The sequence below is a fragment of the Phaethon aethereus genome (assembly GCF_964289735.1).
Source record: "Phaethon aethereus genome assembly, chromosome: 15".
In the NCBI taxonomy this organism is placed as follows: domain Eukaryota; kingdom Metazoa; phylum Chordata; class Aves; order Phaethontiformes; family Phaethontidae; genus Phaethon; species Phaethon aethereus.
This window is the reverse complement of record NC_138591.1, coordinates 9063028-9081250: the sequence shown is the minus strand read 5'-3', so window position 1 is coordinate 9081250 and position 18223 is coordinate 9063028. Positions and strand designations below refer to the sequence as shown.

Here is an 18223-nt window from a genome sequence, read left to right as displayed (position 1 = left end):
TAACCTTCTTATAATGCAAACAATAACATCTGATGTTGTGTTTGACTAAGGAGAGTTGTGGGCAATTAGCAGCCCCAAAGAACATGTCAAGAATTTATAAGGATCAGCTGAGCTACAGACAAGATGCCAAAGCAGTACACTACATTAAGTCCTTAAAAAGCTGGTGGTAAAAAATATAAGAAAGCAGGATGAGGAACTTCACATTTAATTGAACTGTTAAAAACATCAGTTTATCTGTGACTAGCCTAATTGACTTCAATTAACAACTCATCAATTCATAACTGAGTTGCCTTTGGATACTCTCAAGGTCATTTTGGTTTTGTTGTTGCAGGATTCATAGCAACAATTCTGTTAATTTTTCTTTTGTAGTCTACAGTGTCTACATACATCATCTTCTGCCATGAAGCTGTTTAAATTACGGACTCTAAAATTCTTGTGGACTCTGAAGCCTCCTAATAGGACTTTCCATGGACATGCCAGGCTGCTTGCCTCTGATGTATATTCACAGTACGAGTCTGTCAGGCGGGGTGAACAAGAAATACCAAAGTATTTTAACTTTGCGAGTGATGTACTGGACAAATGGTCTGAGATTGAAAAGGTAGCTGATCTTTTGTTGTGCAGATGAGATACTTTTAGTTCTTTTGAAATGAGGTAGTTGGTTTCTTCATCAAAAAAATCAGCTGCCGAAAGCAATTTTCATTAAGAAATGATACCAAATCTCATTCTTGCTTTATTTTAAGTGTCTTGGTGCTCTCTATGTAGGTAGAAAAATCAATGGTAGGTCCCTTTTTGACTTTGATTTAACCGTGGAATGGCTGTGCTTATTCCTTCTGCACACTGTAATATTAGATATTCACATCATAAAAATACAGGTAACATAACAATAACATTGCATGCTAGGGATAATCTCACAAATGTTTAATTGCCTTGCTCTAAAGCGGATTCTACATTTGTCCAGATGCCCTGTGTTGAGACACCACTTAACTCCCCTCTTCCTGAGCAACCAGACTAGAAAGAGTCCTGGAATACTGTGTTGTCCTGTTTTGTTTTGTTCTCTGCCCATGCTGCTTCTGTTTAATAGTATTCCACAACTCCATCCAGAATATCAGGAGTATTATGTGAAGTATTTCATGTTATCTGCCATTTTGTGGGAGCATTAATGCTCAGCCTAAGGCTTAAACTGAAATAGGATCCAGACTAGGATTTGAGTCTGGAGGCAACTGAGCTGGTAAACATTTCACGTTCAGAAAAGGGGAATTTATTGGGAATACCTGAGTTTGATCCATAGCAAATCTTGATTCATTAAGGACAAGGGACAAATAATAGCTTATATGCAAGTTGTGAAATACTCAGATCTTCCATATTTGCAGATATTTGTGCATTATAATTTCATTGTCTTTCAGAAGCAAATTTTTTTGTTTTGAATCCCTATGTTTTGTAGGCTGGAAAGAGACCATCAAACCCTGCCTTTTGGTGGATAAATGGAAAAGGAGAAGAAGTGAAGTGGAGCTTTGAGGAGCTGGGGTTCCTGTCTCGGAAAGTGGCCAATGTGCTGACTAAAGTATGTGGACTGCAAAAGGGCGACAGAATTTTTGTGATCCTTCCGCGAGTCCCAGAATGGTGGCTGGTGCATGTGGCTTGCATGCGTACAGGTCAGTGAGCATATCTGAGACTGGTTAATGCAAATCAGTTGAGAGGATCAGTAATTTATATTGTTTATAAAGGAAAAGTAATGTAATAATCTAGTGAGTGACCTAGCTACCAACTACTCGGGCAGTCCTGAAGGATTTGCACTAGGTGCCATAGGACAGGTGGCCTGTGCAGCAGGTGTGGAGATGACAGAAGGCAGGGAAGAGCCACGGAAGACATCAGATGGGTCCGCATTTCATTCCTTACAGGAGAGCACAAGCAGCTGCATTACTGTACTATAACTGTTTGGCTTGGGAATGCCAAGGCAAATTCATTTGAGAGGTCAGTTTGGGAGTGGTTAATAGTTTAGGTTCTTAGAAAAGAATCAGATGTAAATGATGCCATCCCAAACTAACTTTATTGCTTTTCCAGGAATTGTCTTAATTCCAGGAGTATCCCAATTATCAGCCAAAGACATATTATATCGACTCCAGGCTTCAAAGGCCATGTGTGTCATTACTGATGACAAACTGGCTCCTGCCGTGGATTCAGTAGCGTCTGAGTGTCAGTTTCTGAAAACCAAGCTAATCGTGTCCAAAGGCGCTAGGGAGGGATGGCTGAACTTCACTGACCTGTACAAGTGAGTATGAGTTACTGACACTGTAGTCACGATGCAGAAAGCAGATCTGTTCTCCACAAGCGTTCACTTAGAAGTAGTCATCAACTACAAATACTCATCAAATACGATCGTTAAGATGTTAATCATGACTGCTTGGTTGCTGACAGTGGCCCTGTTCTGGGAAGTTTCTGTCCTGTTCTTAAGGGGAAGTCTGTCTTTGAGGAGAGTGTAACTCCACATTATTTTAGTCTAATTTGGTGAAAAGCTTCTGTGAAATTTATTTGGGGTAGCAGGGTAATACTTCATTACATTCCGAAGCCTGTGTAAAGTAACCATTGAAGTCACGATCGCATTCTCTGTTTTAAAGAAACCAATCTGCTGACCATGCCTGCGTCAAAACAAGGCTTCAAGACTCAGCGACTATCTTCTTTACCAGTGGAACCACAGGTTCTCCAAAGATGACTGAACATTCCCAGGGTAGTCTTGGTTTCAGACCCCTTTTAAGTGAAAGGTATGAAAGGTTTGAGCCTGGTTGAACATGGGATAATTGAAGCTGCATAGTAGAACTGATGAAAAATTACTGAATAAGAGTGTATGGCCCCAATCCTCCCTCTGAAATTGGACTAGAAACTCCAGCAGATTTCTAGGGAAGTAGGATCATGCCCAGTGTTTCCATTTTTCAGTGAATATCTCTTACCCTTTCTTTGTAGTGGTTCAAAGGACAGCCGTCAGCTGGGAATACTTTAGTGCACAGAACCAAGAGATACCACGCTGTTTGGGCTGCAGAAAGCTTTGTGGCATGTATAGTTGAGCAGAGGCAGAGTTTATGTTCATTGCATCCTGGTCTCTCAGCAGCCATAGAACTGAAATACCTGGTGTCTAACACAGCATCCATGAATGCTGCTGTTCCAGGCCTATCTTCCTCCCTAGTGAAATTCGGACTCCTCTCTTTCGCTTACTCTGTCCTATGTTATGACTGACATCATATGTGTATGACACACATATGTGTGTATATATATATAAGAAAGTATGCAAGCATATAGTTAGATGCTCTTTTATCCTAGAGCTAGCTCATCAAATAAGCTTATTCAGAGTGCCTAGTGCCTATGTATCTTGTTAGAAGTCTTGGGCTTGTTGGGGTTTTTAATCTTCTTTGTTTGTGGCTTGGGCTGGCTTTTTTAAGCAAAAATTTTTCATTATTTTTTCATTTTTTTCTGCTCTATCAGGTACTGGTTGGATTTGACTGCCTCGGACATGATATGGAGCACAGCAGACACAGGGTGGATACTAACTTCACTGGCATCTGTTTTTGATCCCTGGGTTTTTGGATCATGCATCTTTATACATAAGCTCCCACAAATTGAATCAGCAACCATCCTAAATGTAAGGAAAAATTAATAGAGATGTGTTAATCTGCAGAAAGGGCGCAAAAAAAAAATTCTTAACAGCATCCCTAGATTTCATGAGGATTGTGTCTGTAGTTGTGTTTGAGATGCTGTATCCGTTGTGTAAAAGCCTCTGTTTGCATTTTTAACATACACATGAAGGGCCAATCCTGTGGTTCATTTTGCTCACAGCTGAGCATGTGAATGAAAATCACCCAAAAGCAGCATTAATTGCTTGCCTTTTATTCCAGTGAATGCAGACTGAAACTGAAATGTTTTTCTGCCCACACTGGCCAAGATGAAAGAGAAAACTTCCCTATAATACAGACAGAGATGGGCTTATTCTGCCCATGCTCCAAGCTGTGTGGTCTGGGTATCATCTAGCCATGTTAGCATGGGATTTTGTCTGTTCAAATATACTGTGATTCTCTGCATATTACACCAACCGTAGGAGGGTTTCTTACCCAACAGAGAGGATGTGGTGTTTTTACATTAGGAGAAGAGCTGCTTTTGCCCCCTGTATTGCCTGTTTACTGTACATCCACAAGGCAGTTTTTTGTCTGAGCTTCATACGTCCATCTTGTTGTTTAACTTACTAGACTCTCTGCAGATTCCCCATTGACACGCTGGTTGGTGCTCCAACATTGTTCCGCATGCTGGTGCAAAATGATCTCTCCAGGTACATCAAGAAATTATTTACTAATGTTTAATTACCCTAACTAAACTTTAGTGATCTCCCACATCTAGCTGCTTGACCCAAAATAGGGTAGTAATTTAGTTTAAAATATCCTTCATGAAAAGATAGTCTTACAAAACTTGTGGTTTTTGATGACTTTTATGATCAGAGAGAAACTTGCTGTTTTCCCTCAGAAATTTGAGACTTTCACTATGGAACTTGTGAGCAAATTCCTGAGGGTATGAATCATAGAATCGTAGAATCTTTGGGTTGGAAGGGACCTTTAAAGGCCATCTAGTCCACCCCTGCTGCAGTAACAGGGACATCTTCAACTACATCAGGTTGCTCAGAGCCCCGTCCAACCTGACCTTGAATGTTTCCAGGGATGGAATATCTAACACCTCTCTGGGCAACCTGTGCCAGTGTTTCAACACACTCATTGTGGAAAATTTCTTCCTTCTATCTAGTTGAAATCTGCCCTCTTTTAGTTTAAAACCATTATGCCTTGTCCTATTGCAACAGGCCCTGCTAAAAAGTCTGTCTCCATCTTTCTTATAAGCCCCCTTTAAGTACTGGAAGGCTGCAATAAGGTCTCCCTGGAGCCTTCTCTTCTCGAGGCTGAACACCACCAATGCTCTCAGCCTGTCCTCATAGGAGAGGTGTTCCAGACCTCTGATCATTTTGGTGGCCCTCCTCTGGACATGCACCAACTGGTCCATGTCTTTCCTGTGCTGAGGGCTCCAGAGCTGGACGCAGCACTGCAGGTGGGGTCTCATGAGAGCAGAGTAGAGGGGCAGAATCACCTCCCTTGACCTGCTGGCAACACTGCTTTGGATGTAGCCCAGGATACGGTTGGCCTTCTGGGCTACAAGCGCACGTTGCCGGCTCATGTCCAGCTTTTCATCCACCAGTACCCCCAAGTCCTTCTCCACAGGGCTGCTCTTGATCCCTTCATCCCCCAGCCTGTGCTTAAACTGGGTGTTGCCCAGACCCAGGTGCAGGACCCTGCATTTGGCCTTGTTGAACCTCATGAGGTTCACACAGGCCCATTCCTCGAGCTTGTCCAGGTCCCTCTGAATGGCATCCCGTCCCTCAGGCATGTCAACTGCACCACTCAGCTTGGTGTCATCTGCAAACTTGCTGAGGGTGCACTCAATCCCACTGTCTGTCGCATTGATGAAGATATTAAAGAGTACTGATCCCAATATGGACCCCTGAAGGACACGGCTCATCACCAAAAGCGAATGAAAGTGAGAGCCTGTTGAATTCTTTATCATAATTTTCAATTGCCACATTAATTGTCTATGCTTTGGGAGGGACTGTCATCCTAGAAAGTCAGTGTCAACATAACTGTCAGGGAGTGACTTGTGTCAGTTGTACATCATCCCCTGCTCCAGTTCTTATTGCCTGCCACTGATCCTTCCTTTCCTCTCGCACTTTCTCACTTGGGCTGTTGCAGAGAGTCGGCAGTCAGGGCCCTGGCTCAGCAAATTGCACTTTGTGTAGTCATAAGTCATATAAATCCCAGCTGACTTCAGCAAAAATTTTACTTTATTTTTCATGTGTGTTTAACTCTGACTACTCTTCCTCATATGCATAGCATTGAGCACAGACTGATATCCTTGCTGGATCAGGAATCCTCCGATTTCCCCACTTCATGGGAGTAACTCTCCTAGTAAACAGCTCTCCAGTGTTACTTGTTTATAGTGCATGCTCCTTGTCTTGCCCAATAGATTTAAGTGCTGCCTCTCTTGTTTTTTAACTCCCTGTGAAGCTACAAATTCATGAACTTGAAGCACTGCATGAGTGGAGGGGAGCCACTCAACCCAGAAGTCATGGAGCAGTGGAAAAGCAAGACTGGGCTGGACATTCATGAAGTATATGGCCAGACTGAAACGGTACATCTGTAGGGTCAATATTCTGTTAAATCTTTGTAATTCCTTTTTGCTTTATGATGTTTTAATGTTTGTTTTCAGAGAACACAGCCTGTTTCTTCCTTCACGTTTCTGTGAATGTTTCAGTAATCTCCTCCCCTGATAACCTCTGAAAGAACACCCTTTCATGGCTTTCCTCGCAGAACCTGCCAGAAACATGGATTGTTGGAAGGAGATGTGCTCTACTATTTCCATAAATGTCCTTAAGCAAATTCCAAATGACAGTCAAGAGGGCAGAGCTTGAACCTAAAGAGGAAGACTGGTTAGCAGAGGGCATGAATTCTTTGCAGATAACGGAAGAGGATTCTGTCAGGGAGTTTCTTGATTTTGCTTATATGTACCATACAGAACTGACATATAGGAACCTATGAATCTTAATTCGGTACTTTGGAAAATACATTTAATGAACTGAATGTGAATGTAGCAGTTTTCTATTGCAAAATTTTGTTTTGCTTTTGATTTTTACAGGGAGTAATCTGCTCTGTTTTTAAAGGAATGAAGATTAAACCTGGATCAATGGGAAAGGCAGCTCCCCTTTATGAAGTTCAGGTTTGTTGGCTGCTCTTTAGATTCCTTCAGAGGGTTTTTTGTTTTGTTGGGTTTGGGTTTTTTTTTCCCATTGGACTAAAATATGTGTTGTTTTTCATTCTAGATCATAGACAAAAATGCTAATATTCTGCCTCCAGGACAACAGGGGGAAATTGCTGTCAGAAGTAAACCTATAAGACCACTTGGTTTATTCTCTGAATATATAGTAAGCACTTTATTTTATTGCTCACCACCACCAATCTCCCTAAAATCTCTCCAATTGCATAGTGGTTCAAAAGGCTGAATATTTTCACCGGTTTATTATTTATTACCAGAGTAATTTCTTTGCATTGGTGGATGTTAGAAAAGGGAAGAGAAGAATTTGCTCAAGATTGAGTTAAAATTTTTTTTAGAGAATCAAAATGTTTTCAGTTTTAAAACCTGTTTTATTGTATTTTCTAGCAATGTCAGTACAATTCTTGAACATCCTTGACTGAAAAATTAAGTTCCAGTGCATTTAACATTATGTGTGTTATAGCTTAATGTATAGCTAATGCATGCTCAAAATCTAAACAACTTTCAGGATAACCCTAAGAAAACCGCAGAAAGTGAACGTGGGGATTTTTATGTCACTGGAGATAGAGGGACTATGGATGAAGATGGATATTTTCAATTTATTGGAAGAGATGATGACATCATCATTTCTTCAGGGTCAGTTTGCACGCTTCCTTTCTAAATCTGCCATTGTATAATCTTACATGTTGTGTTCCTGGTGAGCTTCTGACATGATAGTCCTGTCATGAATGTATTGACCTCTTGACTTAGGAATACTTGCTCTTATTATAAGCTTTTCATAGACCTGCAGTATCATCTTGGTGATGTTAGTGGCATCTCTGTATCCATTTCTCCTGCAACAGAGTTTATTTTTTGACTAAAATTGAAGGATATCTCTATCAGACTCAAAGAGCATTGAAACATTTTATTTTCAACATGTTAAAATTAAAAAATCTGATATTGTATGATGTGATACCATAACGTGGCATCAGCTGGTACTACAGACCCCAGCTATCAGGGTGGGCTGGAGCCCCAGCTTAGGACCCACAAGGGAAGGGGAGAGAGGGAGGGGTATCCACAGCTCCAACAGTCCTCTACTGCACGACCACCGTGAAATGCTCCTACCATCTAACAACTTTCCCATTCTGCCTAAAGTTTCTATAGTTGGTTATTGGTTTGTTTTGTGGGTTTGTTTTGGTTTTTTTTCAATATGACAATTAAAAAAACATTTGATACTGGTTTTCCAGCTCATAAACCCAAATCTTACGTTTTTCTTGCCTTACCTAGGTATCGCATTGGGCCATTTGAAGTAGAGAGTGCCCTGATAGAGCACCCAGCAGTGGTAGAAACAGCTGTTGTCAGCAGCCCAGATCCCCTCAGAGGAGAGGTAATGATGCTGAACAGTGGTGGGGGAAGCAATATGTTTGTTTAAATATATAACTATATAAAGCAGTTCATAGTTTACTGAATAATAATGTGCAGCTCTCAGGCAGTCATGTCATCATGGATAATCCTTTGCCATTTACATGCCTTTGCTTTTCTTAGTTTCTTTTCATCCCAAGAGGGTCTTGTCTGTGGAGAACATAAGTGATGTTTACTTTCCCCTCACCACACCTTCTTGTTTTTAAGCTCTTGTGTATACACTGAAATTGTCTTTTTTGGCTGTCTTGGTGTAGCCAAAGTTACAGTATAACTCTCCTAACATTAGGCTTGGACTACATGTATGGAGAAAGCACAGTCCTGTGGTGAGATGATAGGGGCCTACTGTCCTCAGTGTGAACTTTGGAGAGAAACAAAATGTCCCTCGGCTTCAGGGAGAACTCTGCAGAGACACCTCTTATTACTCCTTCTAGACCCCTTCTGAGAGGATAGAGCAAATGCTCTTGCTTTGTAATGAGGCCAGGAAAACTGTGCATTCTGCTTCTACTTCTGCACACACATGTGCAGAAACTGGGCACAACCATTTCTTATATTGTGCTGGTTTCTCTGTTCCTTCATTTTCCATGTCATGACTGAGCAGTACTGCTCACTGGTAACCTCTGTGTATCAGCTCTTAAAAATGGATGATGTCAGATCACTTTTGTTGACCTTATCTTACAGGTTGTGAAAGCATTTGTGGTCCTGTCCCCATCCTTTTTATCCAGTGACCTGGAGAGTTTAACCTGTGACTTGCAGGAACATGTCAAGAAAACTACTGCTCCATATAAATACCCTAGAAAGGTAAATGCTTCTGCAGAGAAACTTTAAACCAGGGCACTGTTCCATAAATCTCAGGAGAATTACTATTTGGCTTTTCATGATTCACCTGAAAGAGACAGTGGTAAAGATTCAGCTAGAGGACTGGCTCCAGAAGATCTTTCCTAAATAACATTAGATTACATTGTTTTTCATTTTTGAGTGTTTGCTTAAACCTCTCAAATTTCTAGGCTTCGTATGATATCCTAGTTAGATCTGCATGTTCTAAGTCAGGCTTGCAATTGTAATTCTCCATTTGTATTTAATTTTCAACCAAGCACTCTCTGGTGACTTTAGGGTAGTACCTGACTGAATCCGAGTAAGTTTTTATCTACTGGTCCTCACAGTTAATAAATAAGAGGAAAGCTCAGGAGGATACACTTGGTGTTTCTCAGTAATCCCAGCACTACAGGAAGAGAGCTACTAGCAGTGCTTCAGTTCACTTGTGCAGAACTCACAAGAACTAAGGACCATTAAAGACAATATGCTGCCTTGATATGGCTTGGACTTCATCCTTTAGGCAAGCAGTTTTCACTGATGGAAGTCCTCTTACTTTTCCACATATGCTGAGAGACAGTCTTAGAAAACCAAGTCTGTAGAACGTGCAATGTTGTTTTCTGTCTTTTTTTATTCAGGTGGAATTTGTCCAAGAGCTGCCAAAGACAGTCACTGGGAAGATCAAGAGGAATGAATTAAGAAATAAAGAGTGGGGACGCATGTAGCGTTATCTGGAATTTAACAGAACTTCTTTCATTCCATTAACACTGTATAAATTTCTCTGAACTGCCTGCTTTCTAATCTATTTTTGTTGAATGCCTGAGGGTCAAAAGCTATAGCTAACACCAAGATGTGATGTTTGCGCCTGTTTGCAAAGCTTCTAATGTCAGTACCGTGGTTTCAGTTCCTGAAGCCCTGCTGGGAAAGGAAACAAACCATACAACTCCATTCTAGCCCTGAATGTCCACAAGAATTTGGCTTGTGACCCACCTCTGCTAGATAGCATCCAAGATCAGCAAACATATTGCTGTTACCAGTTGTCTAGCTCCAAGCTGCTGAAAAGGCAGGCTTGGACTTGAGTGGTTCAAATGCTCTGTCCTGAAATGCAGCATGCTTTGAACTGAATGCAGCCCTCCTATCAGTTACTGAAGATGGAAAGACTCCTCTTTATTGATACTACCATATGACCTTGTGTTGATGACAAGCAGCACCATCTTCTCCCATGCTTTATCCACAAATACTCTGTCATACAGAAGTAGCTTTGTTGCTTGCCCTCTTCTGGTCTTCACACACAGTAGACAAAACTTCTGTACCATTTCTGCTGGTCTTTCAAATGAAGTTTGCTGTTGGGCAAGTGACCCAATTTGTAGAAAAGACCATGGCACTTTGCTAAGGTAGATACTTACTACAGGAGCAGTCTATTTCTGCAGCCACTTAGAGGTGAAACCAGTAAAAAAACCTCTCTTGATCTGGTTTGGATGATCTGTGTTTAAAATTTAGCGCTTAGCTTTATGAAGAAGCATGTACTTTAGTGTATACGCCCTTACTTCTTACAGTTGCACATGCAATAGTGGGCAAAACTTTAAGGCTATAGCAGTTCTTAGCTGTTCTTCCTCAGGTTTTTTTTAATTTTGTGTACTCAAATAAGATTCTGTTTTCTGGCTTGAATTTTCATTAGTTGACAAAAAACATCTCCAGGCTTGGAGTTCTCTTCTGTTCATTAAATAAGACGACATTACAGGAGAACAATAGCATCATCAGGCAGGAAAGAAGGTCTTTTACCGCTGTGTCTCACTGCCTGGAGTTCTGTCTCTACTGCAGTTGTAAAGTGAGATTTGGATAATTTTAATTTTGAGAAAATAAAATTATTTCTTGAGAGTAACCACTATGCTTACTTGAGTGAAACAACTTCTGTACTAGCAACTGCTGCAATGAAAGCAATTGTCAATAAATACAATGTTTACTTCATTCTTTTTTGACAGTAGCTTCATTTTTTGTAATGTTTCTTCATATTTCACAGAGATTTCAGAACACTTTTCACTATTTCACTCCTAAGGTTTCTAGGAGCGTTAGGTTACATAGTTATAAAACTAATAATTAATTTCTTGAATGCACTTGTTTGGGCATGTCACTTGTTGCTGCCTCAAGCTCTTTTCTGTACCCAGTTCAGTTTCCTTTAAAAGTAATGTACTCCTGGGCCTTCCAGGGACTCTACATCTTCTAGATCCTTCTGCTTGGTTTCAATAAAACAATTGTTTAAAAACAACAGGAAGTGGACAAAACAACAGAAAGTCTGCAAAAACTGGAATGATAAACAAGTGTACAAACTGGAATTTAGAGACTGTTGAAATTATCCTTGTCTCTGAAATAATTGTTAGCTGTCTGGACAGTTAAACTCCAGTAATGTCTGAGGATTGGGAGGTTGATGTATTTTTTTTTTTTCGCCTCCTCACCAAATTTAAGGACCTAAAATCAATCAACTAAATTCAGAGTTAGGAGAGAGCCTAAAAAAAGAAAAAAAAAAAAAGTCTGAATGAAACTACCAGGATGACGACAAGAGGTTTATCACTGATTTCAGTGGCGTCATGATTTTTGACTCTCTAAATTCTAGTGTGGCTTATTAGAATAATTTGCTCCAGGCTTCAGCGCTAGAACTGTTACCTACCTTGCTTAGCTGGCTGGGTTTCTGTTGTGCTGTAGTACCCAGTTTTTTGCGTGAATGGGCTGGGATCAAAGTCAAGCAGACTGCCAGGTCATTCATGCCATGTGCTGTGGCTGTAGTCTGTAAGGTGCACTGCTCTGTTCTGCCGCAACTTCTTATCATTGATTTTCAGTACACTTTTCTGTCTCATGTTCAAGGTAGATGCAAGGTAGATGGTTTGTTTAATTCTCGTCCTCTGCCCAGGATCAGAGAATTGCCAATACATTTTGTCTGATCAGTGCAGAATGATTTCAGAGACACAGGCTTGCAGCTACAAGCAGTTGAAAGCAAAATACATCTCTCTAGCACGTGGCTTTCTTTTGGAGCCACAAAGTTTGAAACTTGACTGGATTGTATCATTCTGGCTGAAAAATATAATCTTCAATAGACTAGCCTTTCACTTTGAGACATCCTCTCCATCCCTCTTTACAGCACAGCTTCAATTTGATGTTATTCTTAGAGACAATAGAAAAGGCAATACCTGCATCAGAAAAGGTATTCTGCATCAAATATATTTTGATGCATTATTTTATGAGAGTTTAGCCTCTCATCCAAAGCCTATGGAAGGGACACATTGACTTTGGTACCTATGGTCTCTATAGGGATTACGGAAGTGCAACATTATGATGAGGTTGCAAAACAACCTCACCCAGGTGTTAATGCTGCCAGTGCCTCTGCACATTTTGCTTAATGTCTGCGAAGACAATGCTGTTCTCCCTTGTTGTATCAGGATGACAAGGGAACAGAAATGGATCATAAGGAGGAAGTAGTTGTGTTCTTGAGACTCTCTGGTCTTCAGCCTCATGCTTCAGAAGATTATTAGCCCTTTCTTTTGGTGTTTTATGTGTGTTTATAATGGGCAACACACCTGTTCTAATGACAGCAAACAAGAAAAATTATAATTATTTTAGAGGTCTTGTTTCTTTCTTTTGAAGACAAAGAATTGCTAGAGAGAAATTTTCCATTTCAGCTGGGCACAGGGAACATGTGTCCTCTTCAGTGTTTTCCCCTTAGTAGTCATATAAATTTTTTCTGGTTTGGGATAGTGGCAGTGCAAGTCCTGAAAATGCAGGATGGGTGACTAGCAGTTTTACTGCAGCAAGATTCAAAATCCACACTTTTGGTGGTAGCATGAGAGCCACGTGTAGGTGTCCCCTTCTTTTGATGGCATGTCTCTTGTCTTCCAACCACTAGCCAGGAGTGGAATTCTCAATGCAAGGTTGGGAGTACTTGGCATATTTTTAAAATGTGAGGCATGTTATTAGACAAAGTTTTACTACTAAATTGCACAAGCAACATGTATTTAGACTGAAGACTATTTTGAAATAGTAAAGACTACTTTGAAATAGATATGAACATAGGATTCCATCTTTTGCTTTAACAACCCCTCTGAAGTAAATGAAATTGGAATTGAGATTATATTCAGTATGTGAGAAATAACTCTTTTCATATATGATGTTATCATACATCATGAGAAACTAATAATTGTAGAAATTCATAGTACGTGCTTAATGTTGCATGTATACACATATAGGGTGTGTATGTATTTTAGCACATAAAATTGCTCTGCTTGCATTAGTATGAAAGTTAATATTTAGTTTTATGTCTAGAAATCCTTAATACTTTTTCCAGAATGTGTTTGGTACTTTGTCTTGCAGATTTGCTGGATTGCGGTTTTTGTGACTTTGTGTGTGTTATTTTAGCCAGTCCATTGAGCAGGAGCATTTTCTAAGTGATCTACAACTTCACCTCCTTTGCCACAATACATAAAGTTGGAAGAAAGCTGTAACAAAATGCAGAGCATCCATTAGGTGAGTTTGGTTTTAGTTATTCATAAGGCTTTTCAGCTGTTGATGTAAAACCAATGATTGTGCTAATACTTGATCTGAGTCTTAATAGTCCCACTGTAAGAATAAAAAACCCCACAATTTATAAATGAAGTGGATGTAAGCATATATGTGTGGGAAGGATTCATTATTGAAAAGATCAATTAGAGAAGGGGTAATTTGCCAAGTTTGGCCATCACATTCAAGTGTTAGATTTAAGATGTGGACCAGAATTCACCATCAGTGTCTGAGCTTCCATCAGCTGTGGCAGAGCAACAGAGCCCAGCAGCTGCTTGTTTCCTAATGGATTCTTTTACAGTCCTAAAACTCAAAATGAAGTTATCTTGAAGCACAATCTCACAGGCTTCTAGTGAGTGTAGAAAATGATATCCCCCGTGAGAGCAAGACGTTTGTTTCATGTGATTCTACCAGAAGAAAAGTGAATGAAATTCAGTTGTGGCCAAATCTGGCTGCAGCAGGAGCTGTCTGCCAAAGAGCCCATGCTCAAGTCAGGTTCCCCTGGAGGGAGGGAGGCTGCAGGCATCACGGTCCTCTGCTTTTTAAGGCCTCTGTGAGTGCCACACAGTTCAGATAAATGGGCTCCATGGGAGAAGGTAACACACTTTGCCTCTTTAATTCAGCTATTTACACTTCCAGTGGGTGATACAGCATATGGACACATTTCCAAAAATGTTTATCTCGGCCTTTTACGATGCTTTTATAAAAGATCGGTATTAGTTTTCCAATGGTACTTCCTGGGCAGTCAGGTGCAGAGGTAAGGTTATTTGCTGGGTAAGGAGCCATGGAATCCACAGCTAGATTCTTTAAACACCATGGTCTGTTGTTGTTATTATTATGGTCAGACTGGCTAGTTCTGAATAGAAAGCATTATTTTCTTAGTAAATGAAATAACAGAAATTTGAAGAAAGCAGAGAGGACTGTGTACTTCCCTTAATCAGATTAAATACCTCCTAGTCTTTTTTCCCTTACCATGCTTACAATCTGCAGCAAAATGACTCTAAAGGTAAACCCCTTCTACTAGGTGACATGAAGCTACACTCCTGAGAGATTCCTAAAGGAATCAGGCCTGCTAATGAATGGAAAGAGACATGTAAATTCACAATGTGAATTCTGCTTAACCCCATTTTTAAATTCCTTGTTCTCATTAAATGCTTCCTTTATATTTTTTTTCTTGTCATTACCAAGCTTTGGATGAATTTAAGTTCCTCTAATATACTATGGGGTTTGTCTGATAGAAGCTGGATAAAATTTGACTATTCCACCTCATTTTCTCCATGGATTCAAGGATTATGCATCTTTTCACATGGCAAACTACAGTATGACACAGCAACCATTTTAAATGTAAGAATAAAAACAGTGTGCCATTGAAAGCAAAAGCTGTTGCATTAGTAGGTTGTTAATGCAAGGCATGAGGGGAGTCAGTGCTCTCAGTAGAACAGAAATTCAAAAACATACAATTCAGTTTTTGTACCGCTCACAGACATAAGGCTTGATCTAGGGCAAGACTGATCACATCTCTTTATAATACCACAGATTCTTTCTTGGTAAAAATGGGTAATGAAGTCTTCCTCTCCACTGTAAAACACCTTGAGGCATGCTCTGTTCCCACCAAATAACGGTGTCACTGTCTCTGATGTTTGCTTGTTGGAGTGCCTATGACAAGAAGTTTCAGCAAGTTTGCAGCAAGTAGAACTCCTTTTTTTTTTTTTTTTTAATGCCCAGAGTCTATCTGTTTCTTATCACCCACAGTTTGTTTCTCGATGTTGCAGCATGATCATACCAGGTATTCATTCTACCAGAGGCACATTGCAGGCTGGAGCTTTCTGCCTTAGTCCCATCCCACACAGAGTGTGTCATGCACTGTCTGAGTGTACTAATTTCAGAAGCTGGGATCCTCATGGAAACTGCCATTTCTGCTTGTCTGCAGCTGGACCAACCAGATTCAAACCATAGTCTTTCCTTCAGTGATTTTAATGCATTTATTTCTTAGGTTTTTTTCCCCGACATATATGAAGTTACAAATTCAAGAGCCTGCAATACTGCATGAGCAGAGAGGAATCAAACCACCCTGCCATGATGGCAGACTAGAAAAATAAGACAGAGTTAGATATGAATGAATGTTATGGCCAGACCAAATCAGTATGTTTGCAGTCACCCGCGTAAAGTATATATTGTGTAGAAATATCATTACGAATGTCTAGTGTAGACGCTACCTGGAGAAAATTTTTAACTCAGACCAGACTGTTCCATGGTGCCACTTCAGTGGTTCAGACAAGGAGAAACTCCAAGTCTCATAAATCCAAGTTTGTGGACTGCTCATCCCCCTAGAAGCAATATCAGTAGAATGCTGACACTAATGATAGTGTAGCCAAGAACACTACTCTGCTGCTTTGATCACACCAGTATAAATCAGAGGACATTTCTGAGAAGGAAATGGAGCCAAATTACTGTAAAACAAATATAAATCAGCATTCCAAGCCCAGTTGATTGAATCTGGAATACCATTTTGAATGAAAACAGTAATTTTCCCACTTAGGATTTTTCACTGATGTAGGTCAATGCTGTTGTCAGCTGTGCTGATTTACACCATTAGATAAACAAGTAATGGACTTCAAAATCGGTGAGAAAACATGTTTTTAAATTCACATCTTTTATTTCTTCTAGAATTGTAGATCATTTAGTTAGCTTGCAAAATTATCCATTTGTATAGACTAACAAACCACATAAATTTATTCTTCTTTTATAGAGTATTGTACATGTAATTCATGAGGGGATGCAAATAAAGCCTGGTGCATTAGGAAAAGCATTCCACCTTATGATGTTCAGGAACTCTGAGTGTAAAGCATTCTGGTTATTTCAATCTGAAATAAGATAGGTCATGGCAGGACTGTTCTCTGTTTAGCAGCATTACTTAACTACTCATGAGCAAACTTTCTTTCATTTTAGGTAATAGATGAAAATGGTACCATTCTGCCTCCAGGAGAAGGTGGCAACCTTGCCATCCAGATCAAACCAGCAAGGCCTTTCTGTCTTTATGGTAGGTATGCGGTAAGGAATCAAACACATTTTTGGGAATATTTTCAGTTCACTGGTGACTTTTGAAATGCCTCCCTCCAAACATGTATGCTTAGCTTATGAAAACCTGGGTTTTTCACAGGGCTCTGAAGGTGTCTCAGAAGCACCAGGTTTGGTTTTACCACTGAACCAAAAATTTCAGAATTATTTGCCTAGCTCTGCTTCTTGATACCAAATTCTTATTTCCTCTCTAGGTATCATATTGGGCTGCTTGAAGTAGAGAGCAAATGCCCTGATAGAGCATCCAGCAGGAGCTGAAACACCTGCTGTCAGCAACTCAGACCCCATCAGAGGAGAGGTAAGAACACTGGTATTATGAGCTACCCAAAACGACTAATGTATATGTGTATTGAGAAGTAGCTATGTCTGTGAGGAAAATACTGACTTGTATTAACACTGTAAAGATCTAGACCGGCATTTTCAAATACATTTGAGGACACAAAGAGGCATCTAACTTCCTTTTGATTTTAGAAAAATTAGGTGGGCCTAGGCCAATTTGAAACTAGCAGTGGCTTCTCTGAATCCCAGTGAGATCTTAAACCTTGAAGCACCGTCCCCTAGCTACTCTTCTTAGGAAGGCCATTAAGCAAATGTGGCCTACCTAAGTCACCTCTCTTCTTGAACACTGTGAGGGCATGATGTGGCTGCCTAGACACCAGTGAAGAATTCCTGTCTGCTGGGAACGCCACTATGCTCACTGTGAGTAGTTTTAAGGCCCATTTGTGGAGCTCAACAAGCAATAAAAAACAGGAAGCTGTCCAGCATCTGGCTCGGAAACTCGTGTTTCCAATGGCTTGAAAGAAATTTGATTGTAGAAAATTGCATTATTCATCTTAGTCTTTCTACTGAACACTATTCATCAAGTCAGTGATTGCTGAGTGTTGCCTTACTCTAGCTCTCTCCCTTAGGTGGTAAGAGCTTTTATTGTTCTGTCTCCTGAATTTACATTTCATGATGCTGAAAAATTAATTCTTCAGCATGTGAAAAAAAGTTATTGCACCTTACAAATACCTGAGAAAGGCAAGTATCACTGAGTTCTGAATATACAAGTAGTTCCTGGCAATGCACCCTAAAATTAAAACTCCTCTAATCAAACCTAGTAATCAGATTAGAAATGGAATTAAGTTATGTTTTGTATTAGTAGAATTTTCCTTTTTTCTCCTTGAACCTCTTTTAATCAGGTTTTGAAATGTAACATTGAAAAACTGACCCCACCCTAACTACAGAAGTAAACACTGCTTAGCTGAACATCATAGGCCTATCCTGATAGGATCTGATGTTGTCTTCTTACATTGAAACTACAGATGAACCTATATTAGATTTCACTGTGATTATGTACAGGGAAATGAAATGTTCCTTCACCTAATCAAATTGTGTCTATGAGCATAAATTTATCCTAATTTTTTTAAACAAAAGAATCATATTTTACAAATTAAATACAGTTACGTAATATTAAATGTATTTCTAGCCATTTTGAATTACTAACTGAACAGAGAAAGATAATGCTTGGATGTTACAATAACAAGGGGTTTGAATACTATAG

General features: G+C 39.9%; 1 protein-coding gene across 1 annotated transcript in view; it reads left to right on the top strand.

Moving 5' to 3' along the window:
• Positions 1-400: 400 nt before the first annotated feature.
• The window catches only part of LOC309410387 (uncharacterized protein), a gene marked incomplete at both ends in the record, with an annotated part of 33998 nt that continues 16175 nt past the window's right edge, over positions 401-18223 (top strand). Inside the window, 15 exon segments of the mRNA XM_082006769.1 lie at positions 401-598; positions 1442-1652; positions 2062-2269; positions 2616-2759; positions 3475-3631; positions 4233-4312; positions 6084-6207; positions 6712-6792; positions 6896-6997; positions 7355-7482; positions 8113-8212; positions 8926-9045; positions 9696-9778; positions 14841-14946; positions 16552-16653. Of these exon segments, the coding sequence (XP_081862895.1) occupies positions 401-598; positions 1442-1652; positions 2062-2269; positions 2616-2759; positions 3475-3631; positions 4233-4312; positions 6084-6207; positions 6712-6792; positions 6896-6997; positions 7355-7482; positions 8113-8212; positions 8926-9045; positions 9696-9778; positions 14841-14946; positions 16552-16653 (1944 nt within the window).